The 25,946-nt window shown below is 41.6% G+C and overlaps 2 protein-coding genes across 2 annotated transcripts; one reads left to right on the top strand and one right to left on the bottom strand.

Moving 5' to 3' along the window:
* Positions 1-5,983, bottom strand: ACOT13 (acyl-CoA thioesterase 13). The gene is made up of 3 exons (XM_019523773.1): positions 5,847-5,983; positions 1,676-1,860; positions 1-723 (listed from the first exon to the last, which is right to left on the bottom strand). Exons 1-3 carry the CDS (start codon positions 5,928-5,930, stop codon positions 567-569), a joined length of 426 nt encoding a protein of 141 aa, XP_019379318.1. The 5' UTR covers positions 5,931-5,983; the 3' UTR covers positions 1-566.
* Positions 5,984-6,159: 176 nt separating this feature from the next.
* On the top strand, positions 6,160-15,223 carry TDP2 (tyrosyl-DNA phosphodiesterase 2). Its single transcript, XM_019523762.1, has 7 exons — positions 6,160-6,457; positions 7,613-7,686; positions 9,885-10,052; positions 11,033-11,124; positions 11,453-11,571; positions 13,191-13,361; positions 14,397-15,223. The coding sequence occupies exons 1-7, from the start codon at positions 6,206-6,208 to the stop codon at positions 14,679-14,681; spliced, it is 1,161 nt and encodes a 386-aa protein (XP_019379307.1). The 5' UTR covers positions 6,160-6,205; the 3' UTR covers positions 14,682-15,223.
* The last annotated feature ends 10,723 nt before the right edge of the window (positions 15,224-25,946 follow it).

Below are 25,946 nucleotides of genomic sequence, written 5' to 3'. Positions count from 1 at the left end.
TGAAAGTAAGGTATATTTTATTTTCATTTGCAACATATTCTTATATTGGATTCACAATTTCAGTCAGTATTTATGAGCTTGTGAAGATGTGTTACTTAAATACCGCTTTATTATACAAAATAAAGAATGCAGTCTGTTCATAAGTTTGGCGTCCAAAAGGCAATTGATTGTCTGGCAGCCTTGAAGACAGAGTCATTTTTCATGACAGGTCTGGCATGGGCACCAGAAAACTAAGCTTTCCTACACTGTCCCGACACCAAGTCTGAATCCTGAATTGAAAGGTTCACCTTATTGTCATTCTCTTTGGGCACAAAAAGTGTCAGATCAGTCTTCAGCTGTTGGGGAGAGTAGTCAAGGGCTGAAGGACTACAATCAGCTGAAAGTTAGTGCCAACTTTAATGGCAGTTTTCTGACATGGACACAAGTCCATTAATTATGGAACTCAAACCAACCCATTTAATATAGGCCATCTAACAGCCTACAGTGATATGTGAAACTAGAAGAGTAATTCACTACAGAATATTATGGCAAACCTTTCTTTTTTTTTTAGAGATCATTTCCTTATATTAAGAGCCCAGATACTTTGTATGTCTGCCTTGTGCTATTAACTTTCCAGTCGCCTTGTTTGTTAAATCCACGCTGGCAAATGCAATGCTTCTTCCTTGCTTCAAAACCTGAGCAGTTATCAGTACCTCTTCTCCTATCTTAGCAGCTGACATGTATCTTGAATAAGAGAGAGAATGAACAGGTAAGAGTTTATGCATAGCATGTCAAATATTGGAAAGCTTAAAAAACAAAACAAAACCAAAAACATACTACAGTCAGCTACCCCTCAGACAATTCCTATACCCAGATTCCCACATTTCTAAACGTAACATGGGTTGGCAGGGTTCCTGCCTGGCCTATTGTGGAAAGAAGCTTACCATCAATACCTTAGTTTTGTGATAAACCAAAGACAGGTAAGAACCCAGACTTTCCTGTCTTTACATAACAATCCATTTTGGAACCAAAACATAGCGTCTCAAACAATACACTGAAAGGTCACCACCTAATGCCATTCTACTTCAGTATCTCTCCTGAGGCTTATATAAGCCACAATGCCATCGAAGCAAAAGCTCCCAAAAGCTTGTGTATGTTTAGAGCCAAGGGCTTCAACTAGAAGGAGGCTATGAAATTGCCAAAACTCTGATGAATAGTTGTCTCCCACTTTGATGAGAAAAGCAATACTTGAATGTAGGGGGCTTTTCTCAGCATCTCTGATTTTTCTGTTCTTCACATTAGGCAGCTCCATGCAACATCCATGCCAGAGCTGGAACAAGATGAGCCCAGGCTAACCCCTTCCACTTTTTCAACAATTTGAATGTTACTTCTTGTTTTCAAGATCTACAATCTCGTAAGTGAAAAGCCTGCAGAATCAGAACTCCGTCACAAAAGCCAAGGCATAAACAAAACACATAGTTAAAAGACTAACTCAAACTAGTACCTCCGTTACCCGAGGTGATGCCCAAATAAGATCTCCACCAAGTTCAGTAAAACTAAGTGTTTCAGAGCCAACCTATTGTAATGCATCTCGCCAGGGCTGCGTAGGTCACAAGAGAGAAACTCAGCAGTCCATTTGTGAAAGGCAACTAGGGAGAAAACTTAACACCTTATAACAAACATGCTCAATACATACGTTATGTTCATGTCCACGCTGACCCCTGGAGCTCCTCTTTCTGTGTACAGCAGTGCTGTTGTTGACACAACATCTACTAGGGTGGCAGTCAAGCCTCCGTGCAGTGTGCCAGCCCTGTTTGCGTGCTGCTCGTCAACTTTCATTTCACATACAACCTTCCCAGGAGTTGCAGAAAGAAGCTTCATCTGAAACCGAACAGAGGAACATAATTCTGTTACTTCAAGAGCTCAGCATATTGATGATCATCATGCCTCTTCCCAGAGAAAAGATCAAGTTGAAAGACAGACCAGGAACTGAAATAATTTTTCATGAGGAGAGATGAAAACATAACAATGAAAAAGGGCCAACCCAGATATTTCTGTAAAATCGTGACTGGAGATTTTATACACAATATAAATTCCTCTAGGACGTTACTGTAACAAGTGTTCATATCATCCATTTAACAACACTTCAGTGGTCCTCTCGGACTGCTAATAATTGTTATGAAGGGGCATACTTTGGTTAAGTGGCCTTTACATCTTGAATAAGGCTAACGGAGACTCCTTCTAATGGCTTGATTTGATTTACCCATCTGTTATAATTGTATAGCCAAACCTGGTAGCTCACAAAACAGGAGTATTTTGAAAGGAGTATGAGAACGATTAGTTTGACATGCTCAGGACTCGTACATGGGTAACTTACCAGCAGTCATACCTCTATCCCCTTGTAGTCACAGTTATCCAGAATAAGCAGGCATACCAGTTATATGGATGTTCTTACTCCTGACTGTTTTTGTCCATGCAATGCATGTCTACACAAGATGCTAAATGCACAGTAGACTAATTCTACTGCGCACGTGTCACAGCCAAAGCCGTGCTAATGCTTTTGCTAGCAGAATTAGCCTACTGTGCATTAGCTTCACTAAAAAGGCATGTGCTGGTGTTACTGTGCAGTAGTGCCAGTTACTGCACACTGAGTTAGTACAGTACCTGTTATTACAGGTATTAAACTTAATACACAGTAACTACGCCACATTAATGCACATGTAGACGTGCCCACAGAAAATTATACTAACTGGGTTGATCAGTGATAAGTTTCCTGTTGTAAGTAGGCCCCAAGAAGCTACCTCACTGACACAAAACAACTGTTGTTAGGTTTCCTTGTTTAGAAACCTGCCTTACTAATTAACTGCTACATCCCAGTAGCAACAGGTGTTGCATAATTCAAAGTGAATCAAAGTGACTCAGGGTTCTCCACAAAACTGGAAGAAGCAAAGATTTTATAAATACATTCAGATTTGCAATATTATTTTAAATGCTACATCAGCTTTAGGAAGAATTATCACAAAATAAAGATAGTAATATTAAGAAACCCTTCATGAAATAACTTGTTTCACCTCTAGAAGTAATAAGGTTTTACTTAGGACAAAAAAAATGTTGACTTGTTTTTTAAGGAATACATTTATTTTGGTTCACTGCTAAATAGCAGCACTTAAAGTTTAATGTCTGTTGTGCCAAATCCATAATTGCATATGGTTTCAGATAGGAAGGCCTCATTTACCTTGTACGCCAGTAGCTTGAACTGAAACTTTTGCAGTTGTCATGTGCATCTTGAGTGTTTTATTAAATAAAACAACATTTTAAAAAATATTTCATCCAGAAACAGCTAATTGCAAGATGCTTGTCAAGTGCTTCAGTGCTCAGACAGAAGTGCCATTTCTCAAGTCTGCAAGTTTCTGACTTGGAAAGGAAAAATCCAGTTGGAGCTGAGAGTAGTGAGACATTTCATCTATCCTCTTTATACAGAAAAGTTAAACTACCACATGGAAAAAGGAGGTACAGACTTTAAGGCAATTATTCTAGAACTACATAGAGGTTTTTGTAGTTCATTGTTAGGTCTGTTGGACATAAGAGATATATGGCTTAGGGATAACAATGTCAAGTCTTGCTTTTGAAGCAGCAAGTAACATGTAAAGACCTTGTAAAAATGCATCAAATTATACAACCACCAAGGAAGAGGCTCATAGTTAGGCTTTCTATGGAGCCCCAATCATGGAATCTTCTTTTTATAAATGTACGCTTTTCAGTCCAAACTAGCTGTGTTAATTCTACCCTCTCTCCTCTATTCAAAACCATTGCATCAACTTAACATCAGGCTAAAACTAGATTTCTGGTACAATTCTACGTTGATGCAAGGTCTAGCCTCAGAGCATTCACAGAAAAGCTTATTTCTACAGTATCGCAAAATATTTTGCATGTTCAAAATGGTAGATCTAGTTGCTGCAGTCTTAAATTTTATATTGATCCCCCACTTTGGCATGTTAACAACTTCTTTGCATTACATTTGAGCTACACAGAGTTCTGGTTATGTCAGATGTTGTCCACATACTTTTCTACTTTCAGTCAAATTATCAAGCAGGGAGTAAACCACTGCTATAAAGTTCCTTTTGAGGAAACAAATAAGCATTTTAAGTACTGCATAACATCATTCTGAATTTTCTTCTAAGCCTGTGCAATGTATTCATGAGGACATTAGAAACATAGGACTGAATGCAGACCTTCCAGAGCAATCATTTCAGTCTCCCCAGTGGGGTAGACTTCAGGAAACCAGTCTACAAAAATCTTCCATTCTGCTTAGAGTTCTGCCAACAGAGTCCTTGACCTTTCTGAATCAGAATGACATTTGTCATTTCCACCACTCTCACTGGGTCCTTAACAGTATCTGGCTCTCTTTTTCCCGTGGGTCCTTTTACTTCTTTTCCTTACTACTTATCTGTCTATATTCTGTGCAGTCAAGCTTAGCTGGCCATTATTGCTTGTTCTGCAACAAGGCTTTTATCCCAGAGAAAGACACTGCCTTGCATAGCCTGATGCTGGTGCAAGCTGCCCCATGTTCTGTGTCCTTGCTTTTCAACCAGCAAGGTTGCAAATAAAAAGATGTCTACACCATCTCCAGACTGCAGTAGTGTGACACGTCTACTCCATGCTTGCTAAACTACAAAATAGATGCCATATAAACTTCTTGCAGTGGCATTGGCCATGTGCAATTAAGCACACCCAAAGAGAAAGTTTACCTGTGTGTACCTCGTACAGCTCTTAGGTTGGAGACTAAAGAGCACAGCATGGCACCTTCACACTTGCTAGCATAGTCCAGAGATGCGACAGACACAGTCTAAACATCACTAGCAGAGACAGAAACTGCATTTTCTCTCTTTGCTTTTCTTTCCTATTACAGTACCTTGTGCATGCAAAGAAAAGCAGGATCAGACCTTGACAGCAACCCCCACCCAACCCAACTTTCTGCCCCACCCAAGAACAGTTGTTACAAAGTTTAATGTCCTCTACCCAATTAGAAACAAAGGGCCGCTACACACCTGCCAAATGCCTACTCCAATGCATGCTAATTATTGGCACATTGCAGAGCAGATTCTGAGAGCATTTACAGACATGCTCTGGTGGGTGGGGTGCTTTAATTACCACAGCTGCTGCGCTAACTAAAAGTGCCTAGTGTCACATGCATCAGCATCCTTGCACTGAAAAATGGCAGTAGGGTGCTTTGAACTAAAGCTCATCAAGCCAGCTTTACAGCGCCCTGCTGCCATTTTTCAGCGTGGGGGTGCTCTTTCACATGACACTGGAGTCTGCTGGAGTGCAGGAATTACCACATTCCAGCAGACTCAATTAACAGAGTCTCCTCCAATGCGCTTTAAGAATAGTGCATTGGAGCAGCCTCTCTACAAGTGTATAGGAACCCAATGAATACAGTCCCCTGGAGGGTGCTAATTAGAGGTTAGTTGTCTGTGTGGCACTACCACTGGCAAGTATCTTACCTCCCAGACCCTTCAGCCTGGGGCTTCAGATACTCCCAAATCCGTGGCAAGCCTAATACATGTAAGCTCCAAGCCTGGAAGCCTTGGAGCTCAGATGCCCCCTAGTCCCACTTGCCCCCGGCCAAAAGACAGAAGGGAGAGCCTGAGTGCAATCCCCCATTACTACCAATCGTGTAGCCAAGAACATGGCATTTGGAGGCATCTGTAGACTGCGGCAGAGGTCACCCTGCCCGCAGGACAAGGGACAGGCTAACTACATGCAGCAGTTCATTCAAGGTCAAGAAGGAGGGGGATCTCCGGCCAAGTGAGCAAAACCACCTGAGCCGACAAGCACTTGGTGGCATCTCCCCTGCAGGGCTCTACCTTATCCAGCACGCGATCAAAGCCGGGGGAGTCGAGCAGGCTTTTCATCATCTCCCGCAGGGACTGCAGTGTGACGGAGCCCATAGGGCTGCCAGGGCGGAGAGGCCCGCTGCCTCGTCCCCGCGGGGATAAAAGAGAAGAGAAGAGAAGAGAAGAGAGGAGCGGAGCGCCGACTACAGCGTCCCCACGCACCCAGCTACGTGACTTGTGACATCAGCGCGCCGACCAACCAGGTCCTAAAGTTCGTTAGAGTCGCCGAACTTTTGCGTTTTGGCATGCCTTTGTGACGTCACAGGCGGGGGCGGGGTTGAAAAAGCTCCTGCCTTCTGTTTCGGGTTCCCAGCCTATGAGTGCTGCGCATGCGCACCCGAGTCGGGGGTGTGGGAAGTGGGGCGCTGGAGTGCGGAGAGCGGGAAAGCGCGGGGGCGATGGAGGCAGCCGGGGCCGGGGGCGACCAGGGGCAGCCGCCGGCGGAAGATGCGCTGCCGGGGCAGGGCGTAGCGGAGCTGGCGCAGCGCAAGCAGCTGCTGTGCGCTGAGTTCTCCTGCATCACGGCCGCGGGGCCGAACGTGGCCGAGCGCCGCCTGGAGGAGCACGGCTGGGACCTGCAAGTAGGCGCTGCGCCGGCCACCGGGCCCGCCGGAGAAGGCGGGGGCGGGGCGAGCCTGGAGGTTCCACATCGGAACCGGGTGGGGGCAAACCTCCCACCCGGCCGCCGCCATCCGCCACGACCCGCTGCCAAGAGCTGGCCTGGGCCAGGAGGCGGGGCCCCGGTCTGTGAAGGGAGCCCCCAGCTCGGGAAAAAAGGCCCCAGTGTATCATGGGGAGCCCGCGGCCTGTCAAGGGACGCTCTGCCACCGGCCCACCCCTAGCCAGGGCCAGATTCATGCATAGGCAAACGCCTAAGGCCCTAAGTGATGAAGAGGCCCAGCTGTACTTATTTTACATATTATAACGAGTGAAAAAAGTAATACAACTATACAGGTTTCCCTTGCCAACTGCTGGGGTTAGGTTCCTGAAAGTTCCCACGGTTGGCAAGACAAAAGGCTTATGGGAAGAATGGCAGGTGGTGGGCTGATGCGCGGCCATGGAAACTGGTTACTCAAAACTGTATACCATGGGAGCCAAAAGGGTACATAGCAGGGGTTGTCAGCTGGGGGTATTTGCACCCCTTGGGGTACTTGGGAAGGCCCCAGGGGGTACCCAGCAGCGGCGTGGATTAGTGGGGGCCATGCATTGCCACCACTGGTGTGCTGCTGCCCACCCCCCTGCTTGCCAACTGGCTGCCAGGGATCCCCCCCAGCTCCACATCCAGAAGGGGGTACTCGCCAGGAGTAAAAGGTTGAAACACCCTGGATAGAAGATTAAGCATAGATACTCAAAACTCTGGTTGGCAAGGGAAACCTGTACAGTATTAAGTAGGGGCCCACAAGTTTGTTTGCCTAGGGACCAGTAAAGTTAATCTGGCCCTGCCCCCAGCCTGTGAGAGGGGGCCCCAGTGTGTAATGGGAACCCCCCGCAGCCTGTGAAGGGAAGCCCTGAGTCTAAAAAAGCTGAGAACTGCGGCTTCAGAGACTAGCTGGTTCTGAGCAGCCCAGGCTTTGTCATCAGTTGCTAAGAACAGCAGCGCAGAGGGAAGGGGCACCAAATACAAAGAAATCGAGTCATTTAGAGGCCAAAGCTGGGGAAAGGGGGAGGTGCTGCCCTGCCCTGCCTTCTGCCTGATTTCTGATGATGACCACAGCTAACTGCTTTCCCCCTTGCAGAGGGCGCTGGACTCCTTCTTTGAGCCACCAGTGCACGAGCGGGATGTGAGCGGGACACCTGACAACGGCGCCTGGTGAGAGACCATGTCCTATGTGGGAATGGAGCACAAGGGGGAAGGACTCTGAAGAGAGTAAACCTAAGCTGGGGCCAGGAGGTCCTTATTCCCAAAGAGATGGTGCTAGCACATGGGCATTTATCTGGGGTTTGTACCTGAAAGCCTTGAGACTGTCTGGATATTTCTCAGGCTGAGTAGGTGTAAAAGCCTATGTTTGCTACAACAGCTTGAGGGAGGGTGACAGGGAGGTCAGCCTGGGCTGTAACACTCTTTCCCTGCATTTAACCTATATGCTATACCCGGCTTGTCTTCAAGGACTTTTGTATCTCAGTAGTGAGGCAAACAACCTTGTTTCACAGCCATGCTTATATAATGTCATGCTCAGCTTGCCTGTAGCAGTTTGGCTTTCTGATATGGACAGGCTAGCTTAATGCTCTACACTCCCTTTGCTCTTGGGGTAACATCTTTAAATCATGTACAGTGTTCCCATGGGCATGAGGCCTGAGAAACTTAAGCAGATTTTCCGCCACCATCGTGTTAGTTCTGCTGATAGTAAGTAGTGCCAGTGTAGACAGCACACTCATGGCTAAAGGGGACCCAGCCCATGCTTGTGCTTCCAGCAGTGAAGTTGTAGCACTATAGGGAAATTTTAGGAACAAAAAACCCCAGTAAAGAATTGCCTCTGTCCTCTGATCTACTAAGCTTTCCTCCCAGTCATGGCTGTCTTTCTGTTGTTAAGCATACAGCCATGTTCTCACATTATAATCCATTTAGCTGTGTTGTATTATAGTATATTATAGCATCTAAAAATTAATTTTAGCAGGGAAATTTGTGGAGATGCATTTTCCTCTAATATCCCTCTCTTACCTTCTCATTTGACTGTGTCTTGTTCAGGTTAGATCGTAAGCGTGGTAGGGTAGGAATCTGATCTTGTTTCTTAGGCGCACAGTACAGCAGTTGTGCCAGGTAATTTATCACTGTGTGAGTTGTAGAGAAGAAAATATTTTGGTCAAAGGTCAAAAGTTTCTCTGTGTATGCAATCTACTGTGCTTTATCTATATGATTAAACATACAGGTGCTGTCATAGAATTTGTTCTAATCTAGGGGTGCTGTACTGCCAGAGCCATGTCATTTAGCTCATGGATCTCTTCCCAGGTCTGGAAATTTGGCAGTGGGGCAGTGGTAGACAGTGCTACTGCTCCCTCACTGCCAAATTTCTAAGCCCCGCATGGCCGAATTGGGGCTGTTCACCAGATCTGGCCTGTGGGGTGAAAAGGTTGAGCACCTCTTGCCTAATTGTGCCCATTTCACTTGGGATCTAGTTTGGCTGCAGCCTTCTTTGTCTTCAAAGGAACTTGAGTTTTAGTGCACACTTAAGTTCTATCCATTGTTTAGTTCTACCTACACAAGCAAATTCAAGTCCTGCCAATGCATTCTGAACTTTGCCATGGTGAAGTATACTGGGTAGATTTAATGCATGTAAGTGCAGTAAAGCATCTACTTTTAGATGCAGCAAAGTCTGGGGGTGGTATTCCCAAAGTAGTCTGGCATAATGTGTGTTTTAGACCAGGTGCATGCATACATCTGTGAAACATACTCAAGCTCTTGTCAAACCAGTTTAGGTACTATGGTACCTCATGGCACATATACCTGTGTACTGGTTACAGCTCTCTTTCTTTTGAATATTAAGTTTCCTTAATAAGCTTCTTGAGTATTAAACAGTGCCAACAACTAAAGAGAAGTAAGACATGTGAGATAAGACAGTGTCTGTTGTTGGGCCAGCTTGGATAGTTGGGAGCAAGAGGAGACAAGCTTTCAGGTTTCAAGGACCCTTTCAGGTCTTGAAAAGAAGCAGTCACATTACAAGCTAAGTGTGAGCTAGAAGCATTGGTTTAGTTGGCTCTGCTAAGAAATTTAAGGAAGTTAGCAAAGGTAAGCTGGTAGAAACCAACCTAACTTTAAAATCAGATTGGGGTCCTTTCTCTTGTCCCAGTGAGAAAAAGAAAAACATTAATCATAGCCATGTTTTAAGACTATATATATGACAGAGGCCTGTGCATTTCAATTGCTGGATTAATTGCAGCTGTTTTTAGATGAAAGATCTCTTCAGTTTTGAAAATGTTTATAGTTAGACACATATCTAAAATTATTTTGTGGTAAAAAGTGAGGCAGCAGCTGTGGCAAAAATACTTTGTGTGATATGATATTTTTTCTAGCATTGACCTGACAGCAGTTGTGACTACTGACAGTGCTGGAGTCAGCACAGCAGACTTCCTACAACAAGAAGATGACAGCAGCTTCTCTCTAATTACGTGGAACATTGATGGTTTACATCTAGAAAATCTCCAAGACAGAGCGAGAGGAGTCTGTTCTTATTTAGCATTGTAAGTCATCTTAAAATTTGTTTAAGTGTTGGTAAAATAATAATCCTCAAAGTACCTTTGCAGAAATACAGGATTGCAGTATTTTTGAATGCATAATACTAAAGTGATCTGGGTAAAATGAAAATATGTGACTGGCTAGAAGTGGCTGTGAACCTATATAGTGTTGAAGCAAATGGGGAGTTGAGTGCTATCAGCCTCTTTTGCCAGATAGTTGCTGCAGCATATAAACTTTTTTTTAAATAAGCCACTTTGATATTTAATATCAGACTACAGTAATGCTTCACTTTGATTGTGGAATTGGAATAGGTCATACTGGAAGTAAATGCAAAGATTGTGATCGTAATAGCAAGTGATTTGATCATGTTGCACACCTTTGTTTTTCTGGTTTATGGCTTTTTTATGGTTTAGATTCTAAGACAAACCATAAAACAGGTCACTCAAGTTAAAAACCAACAGAAACTGCAGTGTGTGTGCCAAGTGGTGAGTTGACTTGCATCTTGAAAATCTAAAACTTGAGAAGAAGGTAGAATGCAGGAGAAATTGAGAAAGTCAATGACTTTTTTTTAATTAAGGCAGCAGCAACCTCCTACACAAATGTGTGATTGAGGGATCTTGGTTGGAAGTATTTAGATGGAGCAGAACATGTGCTGAAGCCTGGTTTCCAGTCATTTTGCTTCCATTCTCCACATGCATAAAATTTGAATGGATCAGCGGTATTTACAAGGTCAAGATGTGAAGGCAAAAGGCAGACTCTGGACAGGCAATTTATTATTATGATGCTATTTTTTTGCAGCTCCTTGTTTTCCTCTAGCTGGTGGTGTGTTTACATACCAGGAAACATTGTAAAGCACCCTTGGCCATGGATGCTCTTCTTGTTTCGGGAAAGCTAAATAGTCTCATTCCAGTTTTACTTGCCCTAATGATATGAAACATTGTGCTTGCCTTCATTGTTAGACTGTCAACATGTCTTGCTTTTACAGGTACAGTCCAGATGTGGTGTTTCTACAAGAGGTTATTCCACCATACCTCTCCTATCTGCAGAAGAGAGCTGTTTCTTACACAGTAATTCCAGGTAAACATGCAAGGCTAATCATGGGGAGGAAAGGGAAGTGGATACCTTATTTTCTGTGGTTTCTAGATTCCAGATTTACTAAAACTCTAATTTTTGTAAAAATTATAGATGAAAGACTCGTGATTAACATGCCTTTCTCATAGGTGTTTCCTTTTGGAAAGACTAGTTTTAAGAAATCAATTTCCTAGGTATTTTGTGTACCTGAGAACAGCTATCTGTAAACTTTTAGTATTTCTTATCTTAACATAGCTCTAAAATATTCTTTTTGAAGTAACAGTTGGATGCAGTGCTTACAGCACTAAACTTTCTTCTCCCTATTCCCCTTTAGGTAATATAGATGGTTATTTCACTGCCATTCTGCTGAAAAACTCAAGAGTAAAATTAGTAAAACAAGAAATAATACCCTTTCCAACAACTTCCATGATGAGAAACCTATTAGTTGTGCATGTAAGTGGGTTCTTATGTATTATGAAGCAGTTAATCGTCTAATTTATGGACATATCTTTGTAAGGTTGCATATATAGGTTGTAACTTAGGGGAGATGCATTAAATAAGCAGTAAACGTGAAAAGTAAGACAAATGTGACAAAATACATAGTATACATTAGCTTGCCCTATTATAATGCCATCAGATATGTATCGCATCCTCGACCATAAACTGCTTTGCATTTGTCCCACCCTCAACAAGAGCAAAACAATGGAGTTTCTCACGATTACAAAATCTAAACCAAAAAGCTAGGAAATTCCCATTCCACCTTCTCATTAACTTTTTCCCACACCAAGACTTTTTCTTTAACTGCTATTCAGCAGCAAGTGTCTTTTCCTATAGACTGTTTGATCCTTAAATGTTTTTGTGGTTAGTATAAGTATGTTCAGACTAAAGTACTTAACTGGTGTACAACTGCTGTAAAACTCCAAAGTATACAAGGTACAGGTTTCTCAGGATCTAAGATTCTTACTTAGACTCTTTATTTTGATGGTTTATCACAGGGGTAGGCAATGTTTTTTGGCCGGAGTACTGAAAAAAACACAATGTCTACCTTGGAAGGTGCCGGCGTGCCAACGTGCCCAGAGCAGCTGTTTCCAGCCGGCCCACGGAGCCCAGTCTGCTTGCAGCCTCCCAGCCGCCTGCTGGGAGCAGCCTGGGTTATGTGGCTGGCAGCAACTGCTTAGAGCCTGGGCTAGCAGTGGTGTGCTGAGCAAAATGGCCTTGCATGCCATGCTTGGCACACGTGCTGGGGGTTACTGACCCCTGGTCTGTCATGTCATATGACTCTCATACTTGTCAGAAGTTTATCTTGTACAGAGAGTGCACAGGGTGAGGGAGATATAAGAGCTTGCTTTAGCTGTCTCAGACACCTGACCTCTGCATTTCCAGAGTTTATTATATTTGGTTTTCGTAAACTGTAGCCTAAGCTTTTCACTTTTCTCTTTAGGAAGCATGCATCTTTTATTTAACAAACTGATTTTTTTATTCTTCAACTTTATATTTACAACTTTTGGATCTTTCAGACAGTTCTAGATTTATCCAGGGGTTTCTATAAAAATTCTACCTTAATATAAAACATGCATGTCTGAAATATGGGCAGGTGTATTTCACTTTGGAGAAGATCAGGATGAAGTGCAGGGAAGGAAATACTACTTTAGCTTGTAACTAAAAGCTACGTGTTGCCTTAACTGTGAGGTGGATGTCGTTGCTCTGTGGAATAAATAGCTGAAAAATCTGTCCTCAAAATCAGTTCGGAAAAGGCTGGAGTTATTTTGTTCAGTAAAGATCTGAATGAGGGAATTCTTGGGAACTCAGCTGGATTTAGTATTGTTATGAGCTGGCATTTGGACTTGCTTCTGAGGAGTACCTTCATTGAGCATAGTACCTTCAAGAGCAGATCTAAAGAGGTCCAACATCAAGTTGTAAATTACTTCTGTCCTTTTCAATACGAGTGTTAATATGCAGAATTTCAGCCATTCAATATATCAGCATATCAACAATATGCATGTTGTCTTTGTCCTTTACCTTTTGCATACTCCTGTAATGTACTGTGTTTGTTAACTTGATTTCTCTAACAGGCGACTGTATCTGGTAATGACCTCTGTCTTATGACTTCCCATCTTGAGAGCACGAAAGACCATTCGGAAGAACGCATAAACCAACTGAAGCTAGTATTAAAGATGATGCAGGAGGCACCGGAGTCAAGCACTGTTATATTTGGAGGGGATACAAACCTAAGAGACCGTGAGGTGAATGCTTTTGAAGACTCTAGAATTGTTGTAGTGGTGTACCATGATAAATTCTTTTTTTTCCTCTTTCCTGCCTTAAGTTGCTTTATACATAATTTTGTTGCTTTTGACCTCACCTTTCAAAAGTATTCTGTATTTCTGAGTGCTTTGTGGTAGCATGGTTGACTTTGGAAACTGGAGCCTGTTTTTTCCCTTCCAACTCTTCTCCCAATCTGCTACTCCAGCTGGAATTAATGAGAGCTCTGTGAGCTCTGGAAAAGCAGGTCTTCTGTGTCTAAATTTGAGCTCTCAAAATGAGATGCTGCGTTTGAAATTTTAGCAGCTGTTGTTCCAAGTGAGAGAATTGAGTGTTACAGTAGCAGTAACCCTGCATTCGTTGTATAACCAAAGCTTCCTTTGAAATGAACAGAAAGGGTGGGTGAGTGGGTGTATATGCACGTAAAAGGAATACAGCATTGGATTAGTCACTTGAAAATGCAAAGTAGTTCCTTGTACTGTGTCTTGAACTGGGAAGCATGACGGGAGTTGATGGTCTGTGAAATCATTCATATTTCTGGAGTTCTTTGGGGACTATCACGTTTTTAAATAGAGTTCTGATACTCACAACTTTCATGCCTGGCGCTCTGCAGGAGAACAAATATTTACAGTGTAATACCCAAGTTCTGTTCTTAGCAAATAACTCCTAATACCTTTTTAACATAATACCATATTTTCTTGCGTATAATGTACCTTTCTCCAAAAGCCAGCTGCTGGAATTAAGGCATACATTATAATCAGGGAGATACAGTAACAACAGTTTCTGCTTCTGTTGGTGGCGGTTGAGGGGAGGACGCAAAAATAAAGCTGCACACTTGGTCCCCTAGCTGCAGACACTTTCCCTTTCTCTGTGGCAGAGGGTCTCAAGGAAAGATCTTTTTTTCTTCATTTTGTCTTTCAAAAACAAGGTGTGTGTCTTATTCAGGGGTGTGTTTTGTATTTGAGAAAATACAGTATATTAACGGAAGTAATACTCTGCGTTTTGTTTGTTCTCTTCAGGTTACTAAGATAGGTGGGTTACCTAACAACGTTCTTGACATCTGGGAGTTTCTGGGCAAACCTGCACACTGCCGCTATACGTGGGACTCGGGCTCCAACACCAACCTGGGTGTCTCATTCAAGTGTAAATTGCGGTTTGATCGCATATTCTTCCGTGCTGCAGCAGCAGCAGGAGGGCAGCTTATTCCACGAAGCTTGGACCTACTTGGATTAGAAAAATTAGACTGTGGCAAATTTCCTAGTGATCACTGGGGTCTTCTCTGCAATTTTGATGTGATACTATAAATATGCTTTTGTACACTGAGGTGTATGAATATATATTTTTTTAAATCTTAAGTCTCCGCAAAAAATATTCAAATTTTAGCTTAAGTAGGTTTTGTTTAGTTTGTAAATTTTAAGGAGTAGTACACACTCTGAAAGTCTGCTAAATTATCTTAAACCCCAAACCCCCTTTGTTTCTCTTTGTCACTTTATTTGTTTACAAATAGTTAAGTGTAATGAGAGAGTATGGAGTAATACACGGAAGGCCTATTTTAAAAAGCAACAATATATTGTCTTAAAAAGGCATACAAGCAGTAGAACAGTGCCTCATTATAATGTCTCATGTTTTAGTCACCTTGTTGTGATGTTCTTTTAATAAATATTGATTTAAAGTGTTTTTATAATGATATTTTTATGTTTTGTTAACCACTAATGTCCTAATCAGTACATGTTTTCTTTTTCATGAAGCCCTTTGTAGCAACTTTAAACTTTGACTTGTATTTAAATGACCTGCCTTCCAGGATAACAGTGGAGCTATTAAAGAAATGAATAGATATGTAAACATATCCTTTGAACTTTTTAGTTATAAGGCTTTAAAGAGATGCAGAACAAACTTAGGAACAGTATCACTGCTATTTGAGAAGAAATTAATGCAGTCACAGTCTGATGGGAGTTATGCTCTTCATTTTTTAACTAGCTTGCTTTAGCTTGCCAACCTGGATGTGAGGGAGATGCATATTTCAACCGCTTAGGGTAACTTTTGAAATCCCTTCAAGGTTTCTTAGATTTCCTGGAATGCATTTTCTGAGTCTTCATACTTTATCCAGCCCACTGCTGCCTTATTTTCAATAGCAGAATGTTCTTAAATCTTACTGTATAAAGCTGGAGCAGCAGGTGTAATGAAATCTCCAAAGAGAGCAAACAGTATGCCTTTTTAAGGGCATGGTAATTGCATGAAGGGCATCATTTAAAAAAATATTGAGGCATTAATGGAAAGCCTGACTCTTAGTACTTGAACTTAAGGATTGTAGTTCAGACTGCAAAATATGGAGGATTATGGCAGGGAGGTCTTTTATTAAAACAATTTACATAACGTCTGTCTAGCCCAGCCTAGTATCCTGTCTCACGTGGTGGCAGAATATGAATGCTTGGGGGGAGGGTGAACAGGGCATGTCTGTAATTTCTACCCTTCCACTCCTCTGCCAGTACAGCTTCCAACATTCAGAGTTTAGGAACTTCTAGTTTAGAGGCAACACCTCTATCTGCCATGGTTTTTACCATGGCACCTCTATCTGCCATGGTTTTTACAGTGTGGCACTGTAGTAATTAGACTTATATGGCTAATTACCCCTCTTCATTCTGTGCACATGATCCTCCTGCTCTCAGAGAAATGTGTTTCTAAGAAACAAGACGAACCCTACAGTTGCTCTGGTTCTTCTTAGCTAAAAATGGTACTGTCCCAGGATATATTTAATACTTGCACATTTTCACTGCCTCCTCAGGAAATGCCAAGAGGTTTGCTTTCATTATTTCACTACTCATCTTTTCTTTCTAGGTGCCTGCTGTAAGCCTAGGCTCGCCTTTCCTTATTGTTTGAAAAGAGGGATGGGATACTGAACAGCTTATGCTTTAAGCAAGTGGATGCCCCTCGCTTACCTGGCCTACTGTGCTCAGGCTGCTTACCTTTGCATACAGCACTTTCCGATCTATTATGGAAAATGTGGAAAGACAACTGGCTGATACCCTGTAGAGGGACTGCCTTATCTGTGAAGAGGTGAGAGGAAGAGGAGGAGTCTCAGAGCAAAGTTTGATTTAACCCATGACCTTGCAAAAAGCAGAAACAAACCAGTATTGAAGAGTTATGTGCAGGGCCTGATTCTGACCTGTCTCTAGTATTAGCTAGAGTGTGATTAAGAGCTTTGACCAGTGAGCTTACTAATTACTGGGAGGACATCTTTTTGTGTTAAGGCAAACAGTGTTTTCAGTTACTAGGTATGGAAGACAGAAACTGGGTACAGCAAAAATACTAGTAAATAACTTTTCCTCTAGAATTAGAAAAATATGCATATTAAACTTTTCTTTTCAAACAGTGTTTATACTTAGAAAAATGACATTAAAGGTAACAGTTTCACTAAATATTAAATATGAACCAAACATGACGTTTTAATTGCATATATTTTCAATAATCTAATAAGTGCCAAAATTGCTGACCATTAAGAATAGTCATGGCAGTTAACTGAATTTGCCTCTTCATGTGATTACTTGCATAGACGCTGAATTGTCTGGTGAATGCAATAAGTAAAACGGGAAAGAACATTCCATATACAAATTTACAGAGAAGAATAAAAGTAAAACCAAATTAAAAGATTTAGGCTACAAGAGATGGTCTTAATTTATTCTTTAAAATACGTTCTTAGAAATCCTTGTTTCTCACAATTTAAAAAAAATATTTTACTGGTAATATTATATTGGCACAGCATTAATGCATACTTGTTCTAGAACCTGTTGATGCCAAGCATGCAGGTATAAAATGCATCTCTCTTCTCTTTTCATAAGTATTCAGGAACTGTATTCCTATTAAAATCAACCATACCATGTGATACCACAAATGTAGCAGTATTATATTATTATGTTGTTTGTATTTTGTCTTATCAGTTAAGGAGACTTGGGTGCCTAAATACTTTCAAAGTTCTTGGCTTAAGTCCCAAAGCTTCCAACATTCCCACTACATAAATGTCTGGAAATACCAAGTGAGTTGAAAGTAATGGTTTTGTTGTGTAACAAGTAATAAGGATCAGGGGAGATAAATAACAAGGAAGTACAAAAAATAAGTGACCAATCTCTTGGGTAATTGCAGAACACTATGTTATGCTTAATACAAATAAAGACAGAGTTTTGTCTAGATAAATCTGATACAATGAAAGATCAGGTTTATTTAATTCTAGTCTTTTATGCCACTTTTAAAAGGTATAAATAACAGAATTAGAAGTATAAATAGCATCACGCAGTAAGTTAAGGTTTAGGAACATACATCAGATATCCAGGATTGCTCAATTAAAATACAAACATTATTTTTATTATAGTAACACAAGACTGCTAACACAAGTCATATAGATAGTAACACAAGACTACCTATATGTATCTACATAGTTATCTATGTCTATATCTATATCTATATTGATAGATAGCTATAGATATAGATAGATATATAGATATAGAGAGATTTATATCTATCTAGATAATCTATATCGATGCTTACAGATGCATATAGATAGATCTATATAGATCTATATATCTGTATCATGGTTGTGGTAGAAAGTAAAATCTTTCCTGTAGATCTTGCACTGTAATGAAAGAAAAAGCATAGAGATTGGATTAGCAAGAAATGAAAAGGCGAGAGAAGAAAGGTGAGCATAACTTTCATAAAGGCATATAAGGTCTATTTTGAACAAAACCACATTTTCCCCCAGTTGTATAGATATAGAGATTGAAAACCCCATTTAAGGTCCTATGCTCGCTATATTAGCTGGCTTTTTTCTATATAAGATTGTAGTGGAGTCAGCACTAACAGTTTTTATATTGATGGGGCTACTGCAGGTAGGCCTCTGGGCCACATACAGCCCGAGGGTGAATCGATTCAATCTTCACAGGTTAGTGCAAGCTGTGTAGAATAAACTGATAAATAAGTGAACAGACATTTACTTTTGATTTTGGAAATGCAGCCACATGTCTGCAGTGGCTCAGGCCAGAAGCTGGGGGGGCTGTAGATCATGCCTCCCTGCTGGGCTGGAAGAGACAGCTTGGGCAAAAGTAGCCTACCCACCCTGTGAGGGGAGGGTTTACAGGGAGATGCAAAGCATCCTGGGATGCTGTGGGACTATAAGTTAACCTGAATCTGGAGGGGATCTGGGACAAAAGTTCAATAAACCAATTTAACCTTATATCAGTTAAATCTGATACTACATCCATCCAGGTTTACCTTAAATTGGTTTCAGCCATTTTGAAAGCAGTTTATGTGCACTGAACTTCTGTTGTGTTACAGAATTGAACTGGTTTCTGATCACTTATACCAGTTTATGTGAAACTTCTGTCCCTACCTTAGGTGATGGGTATAACTACATCAAGGTAAAAAACACCTGTGCTTTATTTCCACTAGGATGTCATAGTTTACTATCTCAGGGTAAAAGAATACACTTTTCTGTAGTAAAGATAAAGCCTTTGATGCTATGTTTGCTGGCTATATTATACCTTGGTGGGAGTCTAGGGTCATGCACAAACCTTCAGTTTCTACTGGGAGAGTTGTTGTTCTCCTAGTAGAGACCACAGGAATACAGATATTCAGGATTTTTCTTCCAGAGCAAGAATGGCTGCACCAGCAGAAGAATAACTCAGGAGTAATCAAGGTTAAATGGCTTCTGGTAAAGGGAATGCCTGTATGTGTTTCCTTCTGAGAGAAACGACAGTACAGTTCTCCAGCATCCCAGGGTGCTTTGCTTCCCCTCCTTCCCTGCAGACAGTGTGTTGCTCAAGCTGGATTCTACTGCTTCAGCCAGCAGGAAGAAGAATGCTCCCTCTTCATAATTCCTACATTGTGCTGCAGGGAGACAGAGGCTGACCTTGAGAAGTCTGGATGAGCCAATCAGGGCTGCCCTGTACACTACCACTATCTTTTTCAGGCAAACTGATGGCACCTGCAGAGCATCATAAGATGCATGCGCACAGGGCCCCCCTGGCTGAATGTCTGTTTAGGAATCTCCAGGTAAGTTTTTCTACCAGGAGAACAAAGCTGGGAGAATTCTCCCAGATCATTTGAATGTGTGCCCACAATAAATTGAGCTAAGTAAGGCAGATCACTTTAAAGGACAACCTAGGGTACTTGAACTCGCTAATGTGAATGAATCTATCTTGTCTTCACTAGCACCGTATCGTAGGTCACTTTAGCACAGGAAAAGTGCACCTTTTTCAAAACTGCTTGAGAATGACTAGCTTTAAACTGAAAACAAATACAGGTTTCCCTCGCTTTATGCGGGTTTTCTATATGCAAATTCACTCTTTATGCAATGACCCTTTTTATACCAAAAATTTATTATATGCGAGGTAAAGTCGTTCTTATGTGATCGGTGTGGTGGAAGCCCGCAATCAGCTGCTTTGTGGGGTGCATTGTGGGAGTGATGCCATAGGCAGAGAAAGAAGAAATTATTTGTGGCGGGGGCTGAGCTGGGTGGTGGTGCCCAGGCCAGCTTGCGGTGCTGGCCTCTGTAGCCTGGCCTGGTTCAGCCTGTGTCTGCTGCTCAAAACAACTGATGCCCATGCTTCTGGAGCTGCAGCTGTGCTTGTGTGTCCTGTCTGCTGTTGGTGAGTACCAAAATTATCTTGTAAAAGTGGTAGAAAAGGCTCGGGGGGTCAGTACAGTCGAGGTCTTGGAATGTATCTCTATTTGTTAAATTGTAAAGTGGGTTCACTTTATGTGAATTCGAGTTATGTGCCATTTTCCAGGAATGTATGTACGGCATAAAGCGAGGGAAACCTGTGTGCCAAAATGTTACATTATGACACCTAGGCTAACATAGTACTGCATCAGCAATTAACTTTACAAAATACGTAGTAGCACAACTCTATATATGAAATATTTTCCTGCCTAAATGACCTGTAAAATAAGATAGCATTATAAACCGTCCACTTTGACCGAAGGGGAAATAATCTCTCTACCTTGATGAGGATAATATGTTTTCATGGAAGGAAGGAATGTACTGTGTCATTCTGACCTATTGTGTTAATAGAATTCTACAATGCTATTACAGAGGAACAGGCAGGAATCTGCCTACTTACTGTATGTACTTCACAAACGTGCTAAGATATAAACTTCCTCTGAATTTGGAAGGTAAGCAAGGAGTGAGTATGATCCCAGCAAAGCCAAGCAGGCTTGAGTAATGCAAAGCAAACACCTGCCAGTGGCTTTCAGAAGTTTCCACAATCATTGGAAAATCAGAATAAGACTATGTTAAATAACTTTAAAAGTCTTCCCCCAAACCATCTCTCACTCAAGCTAGCAGATTAAACATAACACTGTTGTATAAAATAGGAGGTTCTTTGAAACAAGGCACCAAAACAAATTGCAGCAATCTAACAAAAGTAATGTTCCCTTAAGTAATCAAGCTATCCTATTTCCTAAATCTTCCTGAGATGACTTTCTTGCGATGGCCGGCCCATTAGAAATTTCAAGGCAGTTAGTTTAGTTGTGGCCACAACCATGTATATGAGAAACTAAGCCAGGGACAAACTGCTTCTTCTCCAAAGTAACCCAAGTCATGGGAGGAGTTGTATTTTTACTAAATGAAAGTAAAACTGCTCAGTAGTGCCATTTAGTGGTGATGAAAGGTGTACTTTCAAATTAGGCTTCCAGAATAACTGAATGGTTACAGAATGATCTGCATTGAGAGAGATATCTGGACATTTTGTGTGATCAAATGAATTAACTCATTGTGGAGGGCTGAACACAGGTAACTGGACTGACATGTACATAGAATTCTACGTTTTGAAGTTTTAACTGTCCTGAGATAGTATTACTGCATACAGAGCCCATTATTTCATCAGTACTATGAAAAGCAAGAGCTTGCTCAGCTCAGCTTCACGTATTTATATCAAAGTTCCTTTCCACTTCTGTTCCTCTCTTGGAGTGTCTCTGGAGCTTACACAATGCGAGTTGGCAATATCTGCTGTTACTATTTCCCTGATTACTTTTGAGTTTGAATGTGAACAGTTGCAAAGAAAATCTTAACTCCCTGTGTCCCTCACACATCTTAGCCCTTCAAGGTTAAACATATCTATCAATCTGTTTGACCACGTACACAAAAATAATTTAGAGAAACTTAATATTAATACAGTGTTAATATTCATGATATTAATATTGTTTAATAAACCTATCAAATAACTTGTTTTTAGTTTTACAGCAGGGTGGCATAGGTGCTAAGGCATATAATTGACAGTCCAAGAGATTGCAATTTTGAGGCTATTGCAGAAGCGTTCAAAGCATAGCCTGACAGATTCCAACAAAATCTGCAAATTCTGCTAAATACCTTGTCACAAGAACAGGAGAAAGGAAAGGAAGTTTTACAGCAAATGTGAGGGGCTTTAAAAACTGTTGACTTTTAATAAGGGATGATCAGCCTTAAAAGGTTGAGTAACATTGAGGTAAACAATACAGGGGGATTCGCAGACCTGGAAAGCAAAATCATCAGTGTAGCTATCTTGTTTAGCTTGTAAATTTATTACTAGGCATGATGATAGGATTATCCCCTTAGGCCCATCCATATATACCCAACAGTAATCCAGTAATACATATTAAAGATTCATTTTTCTAACAGTCTAATGGAGCAGACCCCAGGTTTACTGAGTCCTCCAACAAAATAAGATGGATGCAACCCCAAGAAATTTTATCTTTCCATGACTAGTTTATAGATGGGGAAAACTGGAAGGGAGAAGATGGAAAGAAAGTAAATAGGAGGGGCAGAAAATGCCAGCGTAGTGCAAGATGCAAAAATGTTGCCTTTTAGGGCACTCCCTTAAATTGTTCTATGGTGCTAGGATATAAGTGATCACCCAGCCATAAGTGCCTCAAGGAAACAATAGCTATATATTGAGGCAGAATTCAGGAATTAGCATAAAACATCAATGAGTGGAAGAGAACAGGCACTTGGATGACTTGGAGCAGACTTGGGTGAAGTATGTATAGTTAGATACTTGAAAATCTATGGTCTTTGCATTGTATTACTCAAAGTGAATTTGCTTGCTTAAAATCTTGCTAAAGCATGAGGATTTATCTAAGTAAAGCTATCTCTGTTTTTTGAAGACCTGGGGTTGAGCACAAAAGGCCCTCTTTCAGAATGAAAACAGGCCAATTATTTTGGAGGGTACCTGTGAAAACTCACCTCTGAAAGTTTTCAGTGCAAACTGCTATAGCCACTCTGCTGAATATGTGAATGAAGCAACATTTAAGGAGTGTGAAATAGCAGAAAATAACATGGTAATTATTAGTTAGTGGGAAAACATTGAAAATAAACTATTGTGATTTTTACACAGCTAGTAGGTGGAGGTGCTTGTTGCTGGATTACAGGGATAGGATCAGATCTGTAATCTGATCCTATTCCGGTTCAGGAGGAATTTTAGCAGTAGTGAAGGTTTGTATCTCAGCCTCAAGTTTCTCTTTTTAGGTTGTGGAAGCCATAATGAGTGTTGGATGTTGTGTACATCCTAGGAGTATTACATGGACAGTCTGCTCCTCAAAACTAATGGACCTGACCCCTGGCTACCATGAGGCCTATGTATGCCCATAGGGACTTCCAAATTGGATTAGCATAGGAGCCAATTTGGGGGTCAGACCTGATGATCTGTTTAGGTCCCTTCTGACCCTAAGCACTATGATCCCACCATTTCCTTAGTCTGCTCACATTCTGACTACCTGGCAGAGAAGTGGGGATGTTGTTTCTTATCCCTAACACCTTTCTAAATGGGCATATGTTTTTGTTTTAAATCTCTGACAGTTCGACCGATTACCTTATTCTCCACAGCCGCATTGAATACTTCGATGAAAGTGTTTCTGATCCACTATTTATATTCTAAATTAACAAATCTGAGTCACCTAAAACTTAGTTTTAAAACTCCAAGGCTCAGTAACTAATTTTTTTTTCCTGCAAGTGCCTCCTGCTATTTTATCTACAACTGCAGAAACCGGGTTTGGTTAAGTCTGTGGAAAGATAAAACTCTTCCTATGATAATCCTGTGTGGGATAAAATAGCTCAGCCGAAGCTTGTCAAAGACTAGAGCATTACTGGTGCTGATAATCCTATAATTGTAAATGCAAAAAATTAAGCCTTCTGCCTCTGCATTCAATTTGCTTTGAAACACCGTGCTGTTTACTGTGTCTAGGTTCTCTGGGTGTGATCTTAAAACCAAACTCTCAGATTCTTTGGGTTTAACTTTTTAAAGATCTTGTGGTACTTCTGTAAGAGTTTGCCTGTAAGAGTTAGTAAGATTTCCCTTACAACACCGTCCACATGCAAGGTTGGGTGGTCAGATGGCTGTCACTCCCCACATCTCAGGTAGCTGTGTTTCAGTGGTGTCATAGGGATATACTTTATGATGTACTTTAGGCTCCTTTGATCTTAAATTTGATACATTGCCAACCTCATTATTTAATTAATCCAATTCAGTTGCAAATGTGAATAGCTCTTGGAAATCGTATTGTAAGCCTTGGGCCCTCTTGGTGGTTTTCTTAAAACTTGAGTTTCTGGAGTCATGCGAATTTGTGAAAATTCTGGCTTCTTTTCAGTAAGAAAAATACAATTTCTTGTCTTCATAATTGCTGAGAAAAAAGGTGAAGGCAAATAAAAGAATCAACAATTTATTCCTTTTAAAAAAAATAATGATTTTTGCCTGCTTATGGATGGCAATGTTTTACATATGGCAACTTCAAGAGTGCATTTTCCCCCTTTGATATTATTCAGTGGTGAATTAACTATATACATGGTTAATACTAAGATTTTTCTCAGGATTTTCAAAGAAGGAGCCATTCTCCTTTCCTCTGGCACTGTAATTTCAGGTAGGCTGGCACATAGTCACTGCCCTACCCCTCTCTTACACATCTACCTTGCTCTTCCCCTAACTTCTCTGGACGTCTCACAAAGGCAGCAGGAGAGCAAAACTGTCTCTTCTTGTAGTTGTTGCCTTAATAAGCCAGCTGCGGGGAGCTCTGGATTTTCCTGACAGCAGCCTCTTGAGGAATGAAGCCATTTTGAGCTTACTGTAGCAGCAGTGCTCTGGAAGTCGGAGTGTTTACTTCTCACACTGTTTTATGTGCATGTGTTGGAGGTTGGGAGAGGAAGAGTGCAGACCCTATTTTGCCCTCTCAAAGATCCTGGGCATGGAAGAGGATAATGATCCATCTGTCTGGCATTGGTAGAAGAAACAGGATGAAGAAACACAGCCACCTAGTCTCCCCGTTTTTTGTCCTCAGCCCTGGAAGATGGAGGAAGGAGGTCACTGAGCGCCCACTGAAGACGGGAGCAATTAGTAGGGCTTAAAAGAGCTAGTGTTGTCTATTTAGCAATTTTAGGAGGATCTAGCAACATGATGTAGGGGTTAAGGACTCTGTATCAATTTAATATATGGCAAGCTTTATAAATTGTCTAGTGTCATTTTTGGCAACTTCAAAAGTTCTACCCAGAGACAATGAATGACGTCTTTAGGCTTTGGGGGCAAATATCTGCTTTCAGGAGTTAGGACTCCTGTGGAGAAACAAGGGTTGAAGAATATTATAGAGTTAGGGGTCCTCTTAGAGGTGTCAGTTTCTCATACTCCACCTTCCAAACCACCCTGCTGTGCTCATTTCACATGTCTTTCCTCACGACTCAGCCCTGCGTGGCTGTCTTTTCACAGGAGTGCTCAGAGCTTGATATGTTGGTTATGGCTGCTGTCTTACAGATGGGGGAATCTAGTCGCACACAGTTTCCCCACCTCACCTGCAGGGATTAGTTCCTGCTGCAGGTTAACAAATTCTGCTGCAAGCACCTTTGATGCTGTATTTTAGCCAGATTCAAAAAGGGGTTGGACAGAGTCCTGGAGGAAAGGGGCATCGGCAGCTATTGAGCATGGGAGTTAGGGGCACAGCCTCTGAATCAGAACTTCCTAGGGCTTAAATGTTGAGAGGGGAAACGGTGGAAAAATCCTTGGTTATACTTGGTTCACTCTCCCTTTCAGCATTCACTATGTGCAAAATGCAGAGAAGTGATAGGAGACACCATTTTATGAAAATAATAATAAAAAATCAGGAGACTAGGCAAGAAGGCCCTGTGGTGTGACCCAGTAAATGGAAATTCTTATGTTCTTATCTTTACCACCCAGCCCCTTTCACTTGGCGTCTCCTGAGTAGTGGTTCCTAAATCGGGGATCATGACCCTTTCGAGTACAGTCAGAGGCCCATGGCTATTTGGCTACCTCAGGCTGGCCTGGACTAGGAGTGGGGTCATGAGCTGCAAGGCCAGAAGTGGCGTCCCATCTCCAAACACAGGAACCCCTGAGCTGGAGGGAGGGGCTAGGGGATGCAGCTTTGCCCAGTGGCATGGCCTGGCTCAGGGTACTGCACCCTCCTGCACCTCAGTTTCCCCCCTGTGTACAGTGGGGAGAAGAAGATGCTCCCTGCTTGCTGCTGGGGTTAAGCTGAGTGCAGCGCTCCACAAGACAGACAAGGTTCTTTGGGTAAACGTGCTATCTTTTATTCGACCAACTAAATAG

This window comes from Gavialis gangeticus, unplaced genomic scaffold, assembly GCF_001723915.1.
Source record: "Gavialis gangeticus isolate Ggan-Ray unplaced genomic scaffold, GavGan_comp1, whole genome shotgun sequence".
Classification (NCBI taxonomy): domain Eukaryota; kingdom Metazoa; phylum Chordata; order Crocodylia; family Gavialidae; genus Gavialis; species Gavialis gangeticus.
The sequence above is the reverse complement of the archived record's forward strand: the minus strand, read 5'-3'. Positions and strand labels throughout refer to the sequence as shown.

Coding starts and splice junctions, on each gene's coding strand:
- TDP2 (XM_019523762.1), top strand. CDS start 6,206: ATGCGCACCCGAGTCGGGGGTGTGGGAAGTGGGGCGCTGGAGTGCGGA. Junction 11,125..11,452: donor TTCTTACACAGTAATTCCAG/GTAAACATGCAA, acceptor ATTCCCCTTTAG/GTAATATAGATGGTTATTTC. Junction 11,572..13,190: donor GAAACCTATTAGTTGTGCAT/GTAAGTGGGTTC, acceptor TTTCTCTAACAG/GCGACTGTATCTGGTAATGA.
- ACOT13 (XM_019523773.1), bottom strand. CDS start 5,930: ATGGGCTCCGTCACACTGCAGTCCCTGCGGGAGATGATGAAAAGCCTG. Junction 1,861..5,846: donor TTGATCGCGTGCTGGATAAG/GTAGAGCCCTGC, acceptor GTTCGGTTTCAG/ATGAAGCTTCTTTCTGCAAC. Junction 724..1,675: donor AGCGTGGACATGAACATAAC/GTATGTATTGAG, acceptor CTCTTATTCAAG/ATACATGTCAGCTGCTAAGA.